Genomic DNA, 17,718 nt, shown 5'->3' with positions numbered 1-17,718 from the left:
TTTTTATTTCTAGTTGTGTCTAGTCCCTTTCCATGACTGGATTCAAAGGCTAACAGTTCCTCCCCCAGGAACTTTGGAATGAAGTGAGAGGGGGCTGGAATATTTACTTCACTCCCAAATGGATACAGGTTTGAAAAAACAGTGCCTGAAACTCATGTGCAGACACTGCTTTGTGGTACAGAAATCCAGTTTATAGAGGTAGGGTAGAGATGGCAAGGTCAGGTTTACTGCAGGCCAGATTCATTTCTGTTTCAAAGCTGCACTTCCACAGAAAAGACATTGGGGCCATCTCTGCAGGACTGGATGGTGGGAGATTAAAAACATCATTAACTACTGAAAAGTTCAGTTTCTTGGTGGTTCCGAAACCATTCTGTTACTTTTTTTTTAAAGTTGCCACTTGATTACCTCCCTCCAGGGGTGTAATTCTGGTGATTAATGCCCACCTACCACCTGTTCTTCACTGTGGAGTTTCCTTGGGGAAGGGGGTGAAGAGTTGGTTTTACTCAGTGACATTCCAACCTATTTTAACTACATGCACCTCTCACCTCACCAGGTTCCACTTTACCAGCAGAATTAGAAGCTTTTTAAAGCAATAGTTACCAGCTCATTCACACAATTAATAAATTTCCTGTTCACTTTACATCCTGATTTAAACACACTGTTCCGGTGGTTCTGTTTAGTTTGAACCACTTTACAATCCTGGATAAACCTGCAACAAGGTTCTAAGATCCTTTGACCATGCCAGACCTGGCAATTTTGTACTGAAGACTGCCCGTTAGTCTGTTGTAGAGGGGCAGACGATCATGGGCTCAGGGCAGCCATTCTCAGCAGTACAGATTTGAGCAAGGCCAGCAGAGTGAAGCTTGTTAAAAGATCTTGTAGGGTTATCTGGGACCAGTGAAGTTCAACTTTGGGGTTCAGACCACCCAGTCAATGCTTGATGCACATTTCAAAGAATGGAACTTCACAAGAACAGGTTGGTGCCATTACAGATGTCTTTCTGATGAGCTCCACAAGATGAAGCTGAGACAGTGCTGAGAATCTGGAGCAGGGTGTGAGGTGAGCACAGCCAGATACCTGCTTGTCTGGGCTCATGCTCAAATGCCCATCTGGTGAAGTACCAGAGGGTCACTGCTACCCAAAGTACCAGGCCCCAGCAAGATGCCTCCATATTCAGGCAGGAAGAAACTGGGAAGGAAAAGCAAACAAATAGATTACCAGTGAAAATGGGCTTTGTTTACAATTCCTGTATAGTGGGTTCTGTCAGATGCCAACAATTACTGACTAGCAATCAGAGGTAGGAGCCAAATGCACAAACTGCGGGGTATCAGGTAGGGGTACCCTGCTCCCAACAGGAAGGTGGTAGAACTGGAGCATGTGACTGTAAAACACAAGCTGCACCAGCATTTGGGGAAGGGTTTCTGTCACATTTCAGACACTATCGTGTTAACCCAAATTCTTGCATTGGTCATTCAATGATGAGAGTGGTCATTTCCTTTTTAAATAAAATGATTTGATGTCTGACCAAAGAAATTTAATTGCTTTTATCTCCAAACCCCTCTTCCGCACAACAGCAGCATAAACCTCAAGTGCCCTGACAGAGGATTGCTGAATGATTACACTGTAAGGAAAGGCTGGTACAACTAATGTACGACTGTGCAAAAATTACCTAACCAACCTGTGCACCGGGGACAGCAGTGAGTTCGGATGCAGTTGTTAGTCGACTGACTGTACATCCTCAATTAGGATTCAGAGAGCTAGTGCACACCTGTATGCCCATCGTTCTTTTTGCTTTTACTAGACTTAGATCCTTACCTCTCACCTGACTCAAGATTTCAAAACCCTGATAGACAAGTTGCCAACAATTTGTCCATGTAATACCTTAACATAATAAAGTTTAAAATACCACTATCTGCAGATTTTAGGGCATATCAAAAGCAAACTCTCAACTGTTAACAGAATCAGGCTGCAGGATGACCTCTATCTCACTGCACTCGCACCCACCACCCCCCCCCCTCCTCCCCCCCCCCCACCCCCACCCCCACCCCTTGCAGGTCAGTAAAGCTACACAATGAGGCTGCAGGATGACTTCTACTCCAGTTTCCTTAGGCTCGATTCAGCTACTGTTAGTACCTGTCTTGTGCACTAACCAGAGGGCTACAAACCCAAGCAGTGGCTGGAATCAGCTTTTCAAGAATGGTCTGGCTGCTGAGAGGCTATTCCATCTGGGCTGTGGCAGCTAGGATTGCCTCTACTTCCTAATGGTCCTCGTGAAGAAGAGGGAGGAGCAACATCACACCCCCAATGCTTGCAGCATTTGCCTCCAATATCTTTCCTATAATGGGATGCCCAGATCTGCACATAATACTCCTGTCGTGACCTAACCAACCTCCTATACAAATTCAGCATCATTTCCTTTCTTTTACATTCAAAGCCCATATATAAAATTCAGAATTCTTTTTGCCCAGCTTTAAAGACCTCTATATATCTGCACCACCTCATACCAATTTTGCCCCTCGAAACAGTCTTACCATTTAGGATGTATTTTTGGTCAATGACCTTTATCCAGATTTAAACTTCACATTTTTCTGTGTTTGCCACCTGTCTGCCCACTCTGCTAGCCTGTGTCTGCCTGCATTCTTGCCCACAATTTGCCAGGCCCTTGATCTAGCATCAGGTATCTTCTTGGATATCATACTTCCTGTGCTATTCTCAGATCATTTTTATAGAAATGGTAAACAGAGGCCCCAGCATAGATCCCTCAGACCACACTACAACTTTCCATTTCCCCTCTCTTGATGCTTTCTGTCTCCTATCTATGTGGCTTTTCCCTTTAATACCAGTCGTCCTGCGTTTACATCACATTATTGCCCTGGCACCACCACCTCCCTCCCACCACACACAGCAACGAGCCCCGCCCCAATCCCCATAATGAACCATCAGCACTGCAGTGAAACATCAGCCTTGATTATGCCAAGGCAACCTTGAAAGCACAACTTCTGACTGAGAAATTGCTACCAATGAAGCTAGGCAGCCACTAATGTTCAGTGGTTGCTGCTGTGGCACAGTATAGATACCTATATCCAATATATACAATAGATATTGGGATTAAAATGGAGAAAATCTGGCACAGCAATATTGTTTGTAGATTTGATGCAGTATTTAATAAGCACTTTTTTTGGATGCTGAATACTGTCTGGATTGCCTAGCTGGGACAGTTAACTCACAGTCAGTGATGGAACCCAAGAGCACCCTGGTTAGGGATTCCGTATCACACCTGGCGGTACATTGAGCCCTTCAGTAAATTTAAATATCTGATGTAAATGTAAAACCATCACTGGTTTGTGCTGTAGGCTTATCAGACTTACAGAAAAGGAATGAAAAAGTGCACAACAGCTGATTTCAGTGGCTATGGAAAGGACTGGAAAGAAACCAGAAACGGTTCTCACTGTTGCCTGAAATCTGCCACCCCACAACTCCCCTCCACGCTCCCGCTAAACTGGCTACCCGACTAGACCCAACTACATGTGTCGGGTTCGGGTCGGCTCTATATTTCGAGTCCTGCATTCTGGACAGTGCTGCCTCCGGGAAGTCACAGGATCAGGCTCACCCATGATTCTCCACAACGCCATCTGCAGGAATAACCTGCTGCCGGAACGGATGAACAGGATCACAAGTATTACTATTTGGACAAGGTAGAGCACAATAACATATTTGATATCATTAAAATTATTGCGATATCCGGGTCGGGTCGGGCGCGAAAAAAAATGTAAGGACTTGGGCCCGGGTCAGCTGTGGTCGGGTTTCAATTTTCTACCCGAGCCAGGCTTTATCACCCGCCACATTGAAACATTCTATGACACTGGCTGCCTAATCTCACAGCTCATGGTGCACAAGGAAAGCAAGTGAACAGAACCTTGGTGCCAAGGCAGGAGGAGGGAAGTGTGGTGTGGGGGACTTGGATGCAAATTGGGCCTATTTAGAGACAGCCCACCACAAACCCAGGACTCCCGTTCAATTTCAGTAGCTCCACCTGTATAAACAGCAATGAGCTCTGGAAATCCTATTTCTATACACCATGTACAAATGACCTTTGTTTCCATTATATGTGGAAGCTCAGATCCTTGATTTGATGAGGGCAATTGCCCACTCTGTGATAGCACGGCAGTCTCTGTACCTGCATTCTTCACCAGTGCCTGGGGACTCTGCAACAAATGAATGTCTTCAGCCTTTGCTTCAGCCTGAAGTTAATATGAAGTTACTTAATGAAACAGTCTTTGTCACTCCATTCAATACTTTAACAAGATTCTGTTAAGAGGAAAAAAAACACATATACTAAGTGCTTTATTTTCATTAGTGGGAAAGGAACCTGGCAATTCACCAGGTCAATAGAAGCTGGCGAGACTGCTCACACCTGCAAAGTCCTTATGATCATGACTGCTTGTTAAAACATGACTTTAAAAAAAAACCCCACGAAAGGTGATTCACTTTCAGTAAGTGTTGCTGTACGGGTCAGTCTGGCACCGTGATTGTACAGCACTTCAATACAAGCACTGTAGGAAGGGAAATACAGGTGCTGCATTTCAAAGATGATCATTGCCACACACTGAAATATTTAAATGTTATATTCATATATCTATCATTCATTGAATGTTACATAGCTGTTGATTGCACAAAAAGGGTAAAAAAATAAACAGCAGGGTAGCCACAAATTACAGGGCAACAGACCCAATTTTATTCCGAGTGTCACCCCAACAAACGGAATCATACCCTGTTCAGACAGGTTGATCACAGACTAGCTGCACTGACTAGTGTAGTGTTGAGATGTAGAAACCAGTTTCAATCCTATCTCTGCTGTGTTAGTTGATCTCAGCTGAGGCTATGGTTGGGCAGAAACAATTGGCTTTAGTTCACCTGAGTTAGTAAGGGGAATATCAGCCACTTCTCCCATTTGCTGTCCCAGAAAGTGCTATGGTGGACAGGAGCAGACTGCATTGCATCCTGTAGTTGAACAGCCTGACTGTTAAATGGGTGATCTTGCACTTGGAGAGGGACCTGAAGATAGAAGATATCTGTAGAATCATACAACTGCATCAGGAAAAAAACCCTTTGAGAGAGAAAAGGAGAAACTGGAGAGAAGTGCAACAGAAAACAAAGAGCACTGACCATTGCCAGGCACTCGATGCCAGCTCAGCAAATCTACATTTCAGCCCTTTACACTGATTTCAGGTTACACAAAACAAAATCATTCAATTCTCAGACAGTTGGCTACTGAACCCACAATAAAACGTTAGAGTGGATAGCCACGGCTGCCCATAGGTTGGATGCAGCCACAGGGCACAGTGCGAGCCACATCATTTCAGGACACTCATGGTCATTCCCCCTTCCCACTGCCTCTGGATATTTTAGGTTTGCTATCGCACTGCATTTTTTTCCACTATAATGTAACTTAAACCAATCCAATGAACAGACTGGGAGTAGGGTGGACAGGATTTGGTGGGGGAGAAACAACAGCAAAGGGGGAAAACTTAAAAGCAGGTTACAAAAGAATGAATGCAGCTTTACATAAACACTGATCAACAGTTCATTCTATGCTTTACACTGACAGAGAGCATCTCTGCTAACATCCTAGGGCCAGGGCCAGGGCTGGGCACATGCTGCCCGTCAGAGGGCCTCCTGGTTTGAACTTAGGTACTCCTCCGGCCTCTTGTGTGCTTCGAGGGCCTTTATAGTGTACACATCCTGAGGCAGGTCTGACTTCCGGCGTAACAAAGTCTTCTCTTTCTTCATCTCCTTCTTTACCTGGAGAAACAGGAGTTTACAGTCAGTATTAAACAGGAGCAGGGCTTTCCGAGTATTCCATCATTCTACTGGGACTGTCAGTCCAGCAAAGTGATTCAACATTTCAGTGTTAGTCAGGGAAAGCTGAGAAATAATCATCACTTCAACAGGAAGCTTGTGGAATAGGAGGGTCAGTGTCAGCTTGGAGAATAAATTGGCTTAAGAACATATAATATATAAAATATATAATATATAATATATAAAATGACTTGGATTTTGGAATACAGAGGAAAAATTCAAACTTTGCCAATGATACCAAACTTGGAATAGTAGCAAACAGTGAGGATGATACCAATCAACTGCAACCTGACATAGATAGGCTAGCAGATAATAGGCAGATGGCATTTAATACAGAGAAATGTGAGGTGATGCATTTTGGCAGAAGGGATAGGGAGAGTCAATATAGACTTAATGGCACAATTCTAAAGAGTGTACAGGAACAGGGACCTGGGGGTGCATGTGCATCAATCTTTGAAAAGGCAGGACATATCGAGAAAGCAGTTAGCAAAGCATTTGGGAAATTGGGCTTCATGCAGAGGTATTGAGTACAAGAGCAGGGATGTTATGCTGAACCTTTATAAAGCTCTGGTTAGACCACAACTAGAGTACTGTGTCCAGTTTTGGTCGTCAGACTTTAAGGAGGAGGATCCCTGAGAGGCTGCAGAGGAGATTTACCAGAATGGTTCCAGGGATGGAGGATTTTAGTTACAAGGTTAGGTTGGAAAAGCTGGGATTGTTCTCCCTGGAGAAAAGGAGATTGAGGGGAGATTTGATCGAGGTGTACAAGATTATGACAGGCTTAGATAAGGTAGACAAAGAAAAGCTTTTCCCATTAACTGATGGTACAAGGACTAGGGAACACAAAGTTAAGGTTTTGGGCAAAAGCTGCAGGGGGAATGTGTGGAAGAACTTTATTTTTTTTACGCAGCAACAGCGAGTTGTAATGATCTGGAATTGCCTGTCATCGAGGCTGATGGAAGCAGAGACTATCAATGATTTGAAAAGGAAACTGTATGGGCACTTGAATTAAATAAACTTGCAGGACTACAGGGATCGAGGGCGGGAGTGGGACTGACTGGATTGCTCCACGGAGAGCCAGCATGGACTTAACGGGCTGAAGGGCCTCCTGCTGTATTGGATTGACTATGAAGGAGGTACAAAACTTGTAGACTGAACTACTGATCAGAATTATTTGGAACGACTTAAGTTTAGTTTAGAGATACAGCACTGAAACAGGCCCTTCGGCCCACCGAGTCTGTGCCGACCATCAACCACCCATTTATACTAATCCTACACTAATTCCATATTCCTACCACATCCTCACCTGTCCCTATATTTCCCTACCACCTACCTATACTAGGGGCAATTTACAATGGCCAATTTACCTATCAACCAGCAAGTCTTTGGCTGTGGGAGGAAACCGGAGCACCCAGAGTAAACCCACGCAGACACAGGGAGAACTTGCAAACTCCACACAGGCAGTACCCAGAATTGAACCTGGAGCTGTGAGGCTGCGGTGCTAACCACTGCGCCACTGTGCCGCCCTGTTAATTAAAAAGTACAGCACATCTGCTTTGGTCTGAAACCCAATATAAAAATAAGATGTGACAGAGCTCTTCTTGTCCTCTTGAAGGCACCAACAAATGCAGGCTGCCCTCCACTACCTTCCCAATTGGCACTTCTTTACATTGAGCATTAGCAGCTGGGCCCAATGGTGGACATATCATGGTGGAGTCCTCACTGGATGTCAGCAACAGGAATTTCATGTGATTTCCTTCCCTCTCCTAACCTAGGGAATAATAATTAGCTAATGCAGCACAGACCAGCGATCAAATGTGACCTTTCTGCTCTGGAGCTGTGTATACTTAGTGAACCAGCCAGAGAGTGTAACCCAGCATTGTCAAGATACCCTGTTAGTGTGTAGAAGCTGTGACATTACCTGAACAGCCTCAGTCTCCACCGCCTTCTTCAGCAGCTGGATGTCCTCAGTAGTGGGGGTCTCTGTCTCCATGGAAAACACGGGGCTGATAGCTGAGGGTTCAATGTGTGCACTGGACTGAAAGGGTTTAAAACAAACGTGAAACTGCATTCAAGTCAAGATCAAAACCTCATTTATATAAAAGTAAAACAACTTGTATTTATATAGTGCCTTTAACGTAATAAAACATTTATTAATAAAATAATAAAACAAAGAAACTTTACAGGAGCATTGTAAAACAAAGTATGACACTGAGCCACAAAAGGAAATATCAGATCAGGTGACCAAAAGCTTGGTCACAGAGGTAGGTTTTAAGGAGTGTCTTAAAGGAGGAAATGAGGTAGAGATGTGAAGAGGTTTAGGGAGGGTGTTCCAGAGATTAGAGCCTAGGTAACTGAAGGCACGGCCACCAATGGTGGAGCTATTAAAATCAGGGATGCACAAGAGATCAGAATTAGAGAAGCACAGATATCTTGGAGGGTTATGGGGCTGGAGGAGATTACAGAGATAGGGAGGGGCAAGGCCATGGGGGTATTTGAAAACAAGGACGAGAATTTCAAAATCAAGAAGTTGCTTGACCGGGAGCCAATGTAGGTCAGTGAGCACAGGGATGATAGGGGAACAGGACTTGGTGCAAGTTAAGGCACAGGAAGCAGAGGTTTGGATGACCTCATGTTTATGAAGAGTAGAATGTGGGAGACCAGCCAGGTGTGCATTGGAATAGTCAAATCTAGAGGTAACAATAGCATGAATGAGGGTTTTAGCAGTAGATGAGCTGAGACGGGCAAAGATGGGCGATGTTATGGAGGTGGAAATAGGTGATCGGAAGTTCACCTCGGGGTCAAATGTGACGCCAAGTTTGCAAACAAACTGGCTTAATCTCAGGCTGTTGCCATGGAGAGGGATGGAGGCGAGAGCTAGGGAATGGAGTTTGGAGCAAGGACTGAAAACAATGGCTTCAGTCTTCCCAATATTTAATTGGAAGAAATTTCTGCTCATCCAGTACTGGATGTTGGGTAAACAGTTTGCTAATTTAGTAACAGCGGAGGAGTTGAGAGAAGTGGTGGTGAGGTTGAGATGAGTGTCATCAGCATACATGTGAAAACTAATGCTGTGGTTTCAGATGATGTTGCTGAGGGGCAGCATGTAGATGAGAATTAGAAGGGAGCCAAGGATAGATCCTTAGGGTACACCAGAGGTAATGGTGCAGGAGCTGAAGAGAAGCCATTGCCAGTGATTCTCTGGCTCTGATTAGATAAGAATGGAGCCAGGTGAGAGCAGGCCCACCCAGCTAGATGACAGTAGAGAGGCATTGGAGGAAGATGATGTGGTCAACCGTGTCAAAGGCTGCAGACAGGTTGAGAAGGAGGAAGAGGAGGAAATGTTTACCTTTGTCACAGTCACATAGGACGTCATTTGTGACTTTGATAAGAACTCATTTGAGCTCTTTAATAATCTCATTTATATAAAATTAAAAGTTACACAAGCAGAACTCTTATTGTGAAAAGTACTTTTTTAAAAATATGAAACCAAGTACTGTGAATGAATAAAAAATAGGGTGTAACCAAGCTGCATTCTTCAAGTATTCCTTTGTGCAGGGGAAACAGATCATAGACAAGTACTCTGCAGAGATAGGCATTGGTTTTAGCCTGTCCTTGAAATTAATCAGATCAACTCTGTTAATCAGTAACTCAGGTTGTTGAAACAATCATGTATTCAAGAATAGAGTACTAAAGAACAGACTTAATTATACAGTACCTTTCATGTCCTCACAGCTGAGATAAGGCAGTTCGGAAGTGTGTTATTGTTGTAATGACTGGCCCTGCACCCATCATTATTGGGAGTTCAAATGGGAGTCTAATGCCAAACAGAATTTCAATGGGGCCTGCTTTAGACTTTGCTTGGGGCAGCAGAAACAAGTGGTTTGTTAATGTGGTATCATCTCTTCAACAGCCACCTGCCCCCACTCGATAGTAAGTAAAGATTAGGTTTCAGTTCATTAGGAACCCAGGTTTGTTTACAAGCTGTCATGAAACTGTTCGAATTGTAATGCCCAGCAATAGCTGCATTGTAATTACAGGCAATGTGTTGATTCCAGACTGACAGCATGGAGACAGCTTTCACCCAGCTTTCAAGATCCCTCCCAGGCCAGTGGCATGGATGCCTGGGGTGGTAGTGCCCTCTCATGACAAGCATTGGAGCAGGAATCTGGTAAGTCCTGTGCAATGCTGACAGACACATATTGATCCTGTGAAGAACAGTCTCACAGGTATACAGGAGACTAAAATACACTACAATTACATCACTAGTTGGTTTCTTTTGCACTTTATAATGCTTCCTGATCCCTACTTCTCTCTGGATGCTCCTTACTCTGGTTTGGTTCTATAGACTGCTAGTATCTTGCTCCAGTAAGCATCATTCATGTGAGCACAGGTAGGCTACACAACCATGGGGAATAACCTGTTCTGACTGACATCTGCACAAGTCAGGTACTGGCAGTGAACAGTAGCAGGGACCCTGATTTGGCCCCTCACTAGACCGGTGGAGCTAAGCCAACTGAAGCATCCCAGCTCCCAGCTGGACTGAGACCAGCTGACTCGGCACCGAGTGGGAATCCAAGAGAAGAATTTGCTGGTCTGAAGGTCTCAGAATCGCCACATCAGACAGACGTGTACCTGAAACTATTGGGAGAGCTGAGGAGCACCACATAAACATACCAACTTATGTATTAGGAGCAGGAGTAGGTCACTCAACCTCTCGAGCCTTCTCCGCCATTCAGCAAGATCATGGCTGATCTGATTGTAACCTCAACTCCACATTCCCACCTACCCCCAATAACCTATGGTTCTATAAGATGCGATTAGATTGGACGGGAGATTTTTCGGCTGGCGCAGGCACACTGGGCTGAATGCCTCCTACTGTACCAGAATTTTCTAACCATAAAGGTTCTAACCTTTCACCCCCTTGCTCATCAAGAATCTATCTACCTCTGCCTTAAAAATATTTAAACACTCGGCTTCCACTGCCTTTGCAGGAAGAGAATTCCAATGACTCAACATTCAGAGAAAGAATTTCTCCTCAATTCTGTCTTAAATGGGCGACACCGTATTTTTAAACAGTGACCCCTAGTTCTAGATTCTCCCACAAGGGGAAACATCCTTTCCACATCCACCCTGTCAAGACCCCTCAGGATCTTATATGTTTCAATCAAGTCACCTCTTATTCTTCTAAACTCCAGCGGATACAAGCCTAGCCTGTTCAACCTTTCCTCATAAGACAACCTACCCATTCCAGGTATCAGTCTAGTAAACCTTCTCTGAATTGCTTCCAATGCATTTATATCCTTCCTTAAATAAGGAGACCAATACTGTACACAGTATTCCAGATGTGGTCTCACCAAATATAACTCCCTACTTTTGTATTCAATTCCCCTTGTAATAAACGATAACATTCTATTAGCTTTCCTAATGACTTGCTGTATCTGCATATTAACCTTATGCGCACTAGGACACCCAGATCCCTCTGCATCTCAGAGCTCTGCAACCTCTCACCATTTAGATAATATGCTTCTTTTTTATTCTTCCTGCCAAAATGGACAAGTTCACACTTTCCCACATTATACTCCATTTGCCAGATTTTTGCCCATTCACTTAACCTATCTATATCACTTTGTAGCCTCCTTATGTCCTCTTCACAACTTACTTTCATACCTATCTTTGTGTCATCAGCAAATTTCGCAACCATACCTTCGATCCCTTCATTCAAGTCATTTATATAAATTATAAAAGGTTCAGGCCCCAGCACTAATCCCTGTGGCACACCACTCTTTACATTTATGCCTACATTGTGTTTCCTGTTCGCTAGCCAATCTTCTATCCATGCCAACATGTTACCCCCTACACCATGAGCTTTATATTTTCCGCAATAACTTTTGATGTGGCACCTTATCAAATGCCTTCTGAAAATCTAAGTACAGTACATCCACCAGTTCCCCTTGATCCGCAGCACTTGTTACTTCTTCAAAGAACTCCAATAAATTAGTTAAACATGATTTCCCTTTCACAAAACCATGTTAACTCTGCCTGATTACCGTGAATATTTCTAAGTGCCCTGCTATACCATCTTTAATAATAACTTCTAACATTTTCCTTAAGACAGATGTTACGCTAACTGGCCTGTAGTTTCCTGCTTTCTGTCTCCCTCCCTTTTTGAATAAAGGAGTTACATTCACTATTTTCCAATCTAATGGAACCTTCCCCGAATCTAGGGAATTTTGGAAAATTAAAACCAACACATCAACTATCTCACTAGCCACTTCTTTAAGACCCTAGGCTGAAGTCCATCAGGACCCGGAGACTTGTCAGCCCGCAGCTCCAACAATTTGCTCAGTACAGCTGAACAAGGAAGCAATTTAATGGCTCATAAAGGAGACGGAAAGATCCAGTCCAGCTCCATACAATCATGAGCTTTTGACCATGGCCCTAGCTGCATTACTGAGTCCCACATCTGTTAAGCCAAGCTGCCAACCTGAATAGCTGTGGCACCTCGGATTAGCCCAGGGAAGGTGCTTCAGACCGGGTGCTGTGTGTACACTGTTCTTGTAGAAGTGTTGGGTTGAAACGCTGCCTCACTATTTAAAGCAGCACCCTGGTGTATGTCAGGCACAGTCTAACTGGTGCAGGTGAGCCGAGTGCCCATTCCAAAGGGGTTGAACATTGACCCAACTGCTTCATTGCAAAAGGCAGCACACAGTTGTGGCCATGTCCTCACCCAACATGTGCATCTGGCCCTCAACTCAACATGACATTTCTGCAGCTACTGATCTGCTCAACCACAACCTCACCACTTTTGATGCCACAGACCCCATTAAAACCATTATTTTCTCAGTTTCCCTCCACCTCGGGTATAGCCTTCATCTCTGCTCTCTTAAGTCTAAGGGATGCAAACTTGAACGGATATGGCGGACAACATTCAGAATTGGGCTGATTGCTCGGCACTCGTGTGGCTATGACCATCTCCCCGTAACATTGTCACATGACCATTGCCGAATTCTCCACCATCAACCAGAAACTTAACTGGGCCAGCCATTATATATGTATAATATAAACACACGCACACATACACAGTTGCTACAAGAGCAGGGCAGAGGCTGGGAATTCTGCGGCGACTAAAAGGGTCTTACTTCTCCCTTTGCTCTCTAATCCCCAAGTTGCTGAACTGATCCACAAGCACAACCACTAAGCATGACTGTGGAAGAATACAGGAGGAAGTCAGTAATAACCGACCATCTCATAGACCATGTAAGCAGTACCCCATCCCACGTGAGAGCAGCCCCTGCCTGCGGGGCGTGACTGACTCACTCATCCAACAGGGAGTGTTACGAGCAGGGTCGTTCACTACCAACTCACCTATCTAGCCAGTCAGTAAGCCTGACAGTTCATGGAGGCTTACCATTGACTGCCGCGCTTTGAATAAGGTCACCCTGAAACACAGCCTGACAGTGAGCCAAGCACCCTCCTTTTTGAGTAGTGTTCCCACCATAGCCAAGGTCTTTTCACCATGGACACTGCCAATGGGCTCTGGAGCATACCTGTAGCCAGGGACGATCACCTTTATGTTGAAGGACAGGGATACAAGTGGAACTGCCTCCTGCAGGGGTTTCATAACTCACCTTCAATATTCCACCAACATATGGCGCGAGCTATTAAATCCTTCTCTCACCCCGAACAACTACTCCAGTACGTAGACATTATCCTGTTGCTATTAGAAACAGTGGCAGAACATCTCTCTCTTCTGGACAAGCTGATGACACTATTGGCTAGGGCATGGTTAAAAGTTAACCCCAGGGTGCAGGAAGAGGTAACGTTCCTGGGTATAAAGATATTCAATTCTGGACTTCCCCCAGATCATTCAGCGGTTACCTCTACCAATAACCAAAACAGCGTTGAGGTCATTTCTGGGCCTAGAATTTTATTCCAAATTTTGCCGAGACGGCTAAGCCTCTATACAACCTGCGCAAGGACTACTCAGAGGATACTGTTGAATACTGGACTGAAACCCACACTCGAGCTGTAGATCAACTGAAGTGGGTCACAATAGATGCCACCTCCTTCACTAGCCCTGACCTCACCCAACCCTTTCATTTGGAGGTAGGGTCCACGGGAACCTCATTTACAGCAGTTACAACCGATAGCTTTCACCTCTCAACTACTCCAGGGAGCTGAGCCCACTTAATCTGCCTGAGAGACACTGGTGGCTATTTGGAGAATTAACCAGTTTAGTCATAGAGTTATACAGCACAGAAACAGGCCCTTCGGCCCATCGTGTCCGTGCCGGCCATCAAGTACCTATCTATTCTAATCCCACATTCCAGCACTTGACCCGTAGCCTTGTATGATATGGCATTTCAAGTGCTCATCTAAATACTTCTTAAATGTTGTGAGGGTTCCTGCCTCTACCACCTCTTCAGGGAGTGTGTTCCAGATTCCAACCACCCTCTGGGTGAAAAATCTTTTCCTCAAATCCCCTCTAAACCTCTAGCCCCTTACCTGAAATCTATGCCCCCTGGTTACTGACAGCTCCACCAAGGGAAAGGGTTTCTTCCTATCCACCCTATCTATGCCCCTCATAATTTTGTCTACTTAAGGCAGGTCTGCCTTTTCTGTTCTAAGGAAAACAACCCTAGTCTATCCAGTCTCTCTTCATAGCTGAAATGCTCCAGCCCAGGTAGCATTCTGGTGAATCTCCTCTGCACCCTCTCCAATGCAATCACATCCTTCCTATAGTGTGGTGACCAGAACTGTACACAGTACTCCAGCTGTGGGCTAACTAGCGTTTTATACAGCTCCATCATAACCTCCCTGCTCTTATATTCTGTGCCTCAGCTAATAAAGGCAAGTATCCCATATGCCTTCCTAACCACCTTATCTACCTGTGCTGCTGCCTTCAGTGATCTATGGACAACTACACTAAGGTCCCTCTGACCCTCTGTACTTCCTAGTATCCTACCATCCATTGTATATTCGCTTGCCTTCTTAGTCCTCCCAAAATGCATCACCTCACACTTCTCAGGATTAAATTCCATTTGCCACTGCTCTGCCCATCTTACCAACCCATCTATATCGTCCTGTAATCTAGGGCTTTCCTCCTCACTATTTACGACACCACCAATTTTTATGTCATCTGCGAATTTATTGATCATACCTCCTATATTCGTGTCTAAATCATTAATGTACACTACAAACAGTAAAGGTCCCAGCACCAATCCCTGTGGTACACCACTGGTCACAGGCTTCCAATCACAAAAGCAACCCTCGACCATCACCCTCTGCCTCCTGCTACTAAGCCAATTTTGGATCCAATTTGCCCTGGATCCCATGGGCTCTTACCTTCTTAACCAAACTCCCATGTGGGACCTTATCAAAAGCTTTACTGAAATCCATGTATACATCAACTGCTTTACCCTCATCGACACATCTAGTCACCTCCTTGAAAAATTCAATCAAGTTTGTTAGACATGATCTCCCCCTGACAAAGCCATGCTGACTATCCCTGATTAATCCCTGCCTCTCCAAGTGGAGATTAATCCTGTCCCTCAGAATAGTTTCCAATTTTTTCCCTACCACTGATGTTAGATTCACAGGCCTGTAATTACCTGGTTTATCCCTGCTACCCTTCTTGAATAATGGCACCACATTCGCTGTCCTCCAGTCCTCTGGCACCTCTCCTGTGGCCAGAGAGGATTTGAAAATTTGTGTCAGAGCCCCTGCTATCTCCTCCCTTGCCTCACATAACAGCCTGGGATACATCTCATCTGGGACAGGGGATTTATCCATTTTTAAGCCCACTAAAACAGCTAATATTTCCTCCCTTTCAATGCTAATGTGTTCAAATATATCACAATCCCTCTCCCTGATCTCTACACTTACATCGTCCTTCTCCATAGTGAACACAGATGAAAAGTCATCATTTAAAACCTCACCTACGTCCTCCGGCTCCACACACAGTTTGCCACTTAGGTCCCTAATGGGTCCTACTCTACTTATATCACGGGCCTGCAAAAGGTCATCCTCCACTCACCACGCACACCCTTAAACTTATTGAGTCCCAATGAAACCTGGGTTTCGTCGCAGTGCATAAGCAAATGGACTTTTGGAACTTTTGCAACGGGACTTGGAAATCTCTCCGCATTGAACCACCCTTCTACCCCTCATGATCACACACACACCAGTGCCCCCTCCCTGTATGGAACAACATTCATAACCCAGTACGCCCTTTGCCTTTGGAAAAGGGATGAAATATATACATGGATGGGTCACCTTACTACCAAGATAGTAAGCAAGTCACGGGACGTGCAGTGGTAGATCCAAAGGATTCGGAGTGGTAAACAGGTTATATTTTAGCCTGCCAGTCATCCCAGCTAGCAGAATGAATCGTCGTTATTATAAGCCTCTCCCACAACCAGGATGAAGTAGTAAATGTGTGGTCAGACAGTGAGTACGTATGCAATATGATAATGGCTCTTCCTCAATACGTCAAGAACGAATTCTGTTTGGCTGAAGGGAAGCACCGACATTTATTACACAAGCTATATGAGATGCTCCAGAATCATAAGGCGCCATGCCAAGTTCAGAAGGTCCCTGCGGTCCGGAAATGGTCTGATCCCCACATAGTAGGTAACAACTTGGCAGACACCAATGCTAAAGCAGCCACCCTGTACGGGTCCCAGGCTCCAGCTTGCGTTATGGCTAATGACTCCTCCACGGAGCTAGCTGCAGCCATTACTAGGGTGGAAGCTACTGACCTGCTGAGTCTCTAAATTGTTTTCCTCCCACATCAGCAGGTGATAGCCTGGCATCAGGCCGGCTAACCCTTGCCCCAACCGACCCCTTGGGCTCATGAGATAGTATTACAACTCCAAGCGAGTGGACCCACGCTCCTGTTGAAATACAATGCTGATCAACGTTGGTTGTGTGTTTACCACTCCAAGGATGAAATGTTAGCCCTTTATCATGCCCATCCCACTGCAGACATTATTCAGCCCCAATAACCCTGCAAAAGTTATTCAAGATTTGTTAGTAGCCAGGCTTGATAGAATTTGTTCACCAATACGTTAACCAGTGTCTCCCATGCCTGCAGACGAATTCTACCTCCGGGTCTAATAGAGCATCTTTGCACTCCCAACCACCCCCGGAAGGGCCGTGGACACGCTGTACAGAACCTTAGTTAGGCCACACTGCTGTACAGAACCTTAGTTAGGCCACACTGCTGCACAGAACCTTAGTTAGGCCACACTGCTGCGCAGAACCTTAGTTAGGCCACACTGCTGCACAGAACCTTAGTTAGGCCACACTGCTGCACAGAACCTTAGTTAGGCCACACTGCTGCACAGAACCTTAGTTAGGCCACACTGCTGTAGAGAACCTTAGTTAGGCCACACTGCTGTACAGAACCTTAGTTAGGCCACACTGCTGCACAGAACCTTAGTTAGGCCACACTACTGTACAGAACCTTAGTTAGGCCACACTGCTGCGCAGAACCTTAGTTAGGCCACACTGCTGTGCAGAACCTTAGTTAGGCCACACTGCTGCACAGAACCGTAGTTAGGCCACACTGCTGCGCAGAACCTTAGTTAGGCCACACTGCTGCACAGAACCTTAGTTAGGCCACACTGCTGTACAGAACCTTAGTTAGGCCACACTGCTGCACAGAACCTTAGTTAGGCCACACTACTGTACAGAACCTTAGTTAGGCCACACTGCTGCGCAGAACCTTAGTTCGGCCAGACTGCTGTACAGAACCTTAGTTAGGCCACACTACTGTACAGAACCTTAGTTAGGCCACACTACTGCACAGAACCTTAGTTAGGCCACACTGCTGCGCAGAACCTTAGTTAGGCC

At 45.1% G+C, this 17,718-nt stretch overlaps 1 protein-coding gene across 5 annotated transcripts in view; it reads right to left on the bottom strand.

The window, feature by feature from the left end:
• Nucleotides 1-2,046: 2,046 nt before the first annotated feature.
• Nucleotides 2,047-17,718, bottom strand: part of ppp2r5d (protein phosphatase 2, regulatory subunit B', delta) — a 352,877-nt gene continuing 337,205 nt past the window's right edge. For 4 of the 5 annotated variants that reach the window (XM_068028209.1, XM_068028214.1, XM_068028210.1 and 1 more), the window contains 2 exons: nt 7,781-7,897; nt 2,047-5,802 (listed from right to left, as the gene is read on the bottom strand). In XM_068028209.1, the coding sequence (XP_067884310.1) occupies nt 5,665-5,802; nt 7,781-7,897 (255 nt within the window). In that variant the 3' untranslated portion in view covers nt 2,047-5,664. The remainder of the gene's footprint in view (nt 5,803-7,780; nt 7,898-17,718) is intronic. The other variant, XM_068028221.1, reaches the window with a different exon arrangement.

Source organism: Heterodontus francisci, chromosome 3 (assembly GCF_036365525.1).
Source record: "Heterodontus francisci isolate sHetFra1 chromosome 3, sHetFra1.hap1, whole genome shotgun sequence".
Taxonomy (NCBI): domain Eukaryota; kingdom Metazoa; phylum Chordata; class Chondrichthyes; order Heterodontiformes; family Heterodontidae; genus Heterodontus; species Heterodontus francisci.
Note: the sequence above shows the minus strand (reverse complement) of the source record. Positions and strands in the feature narration are given on the sequence as shown.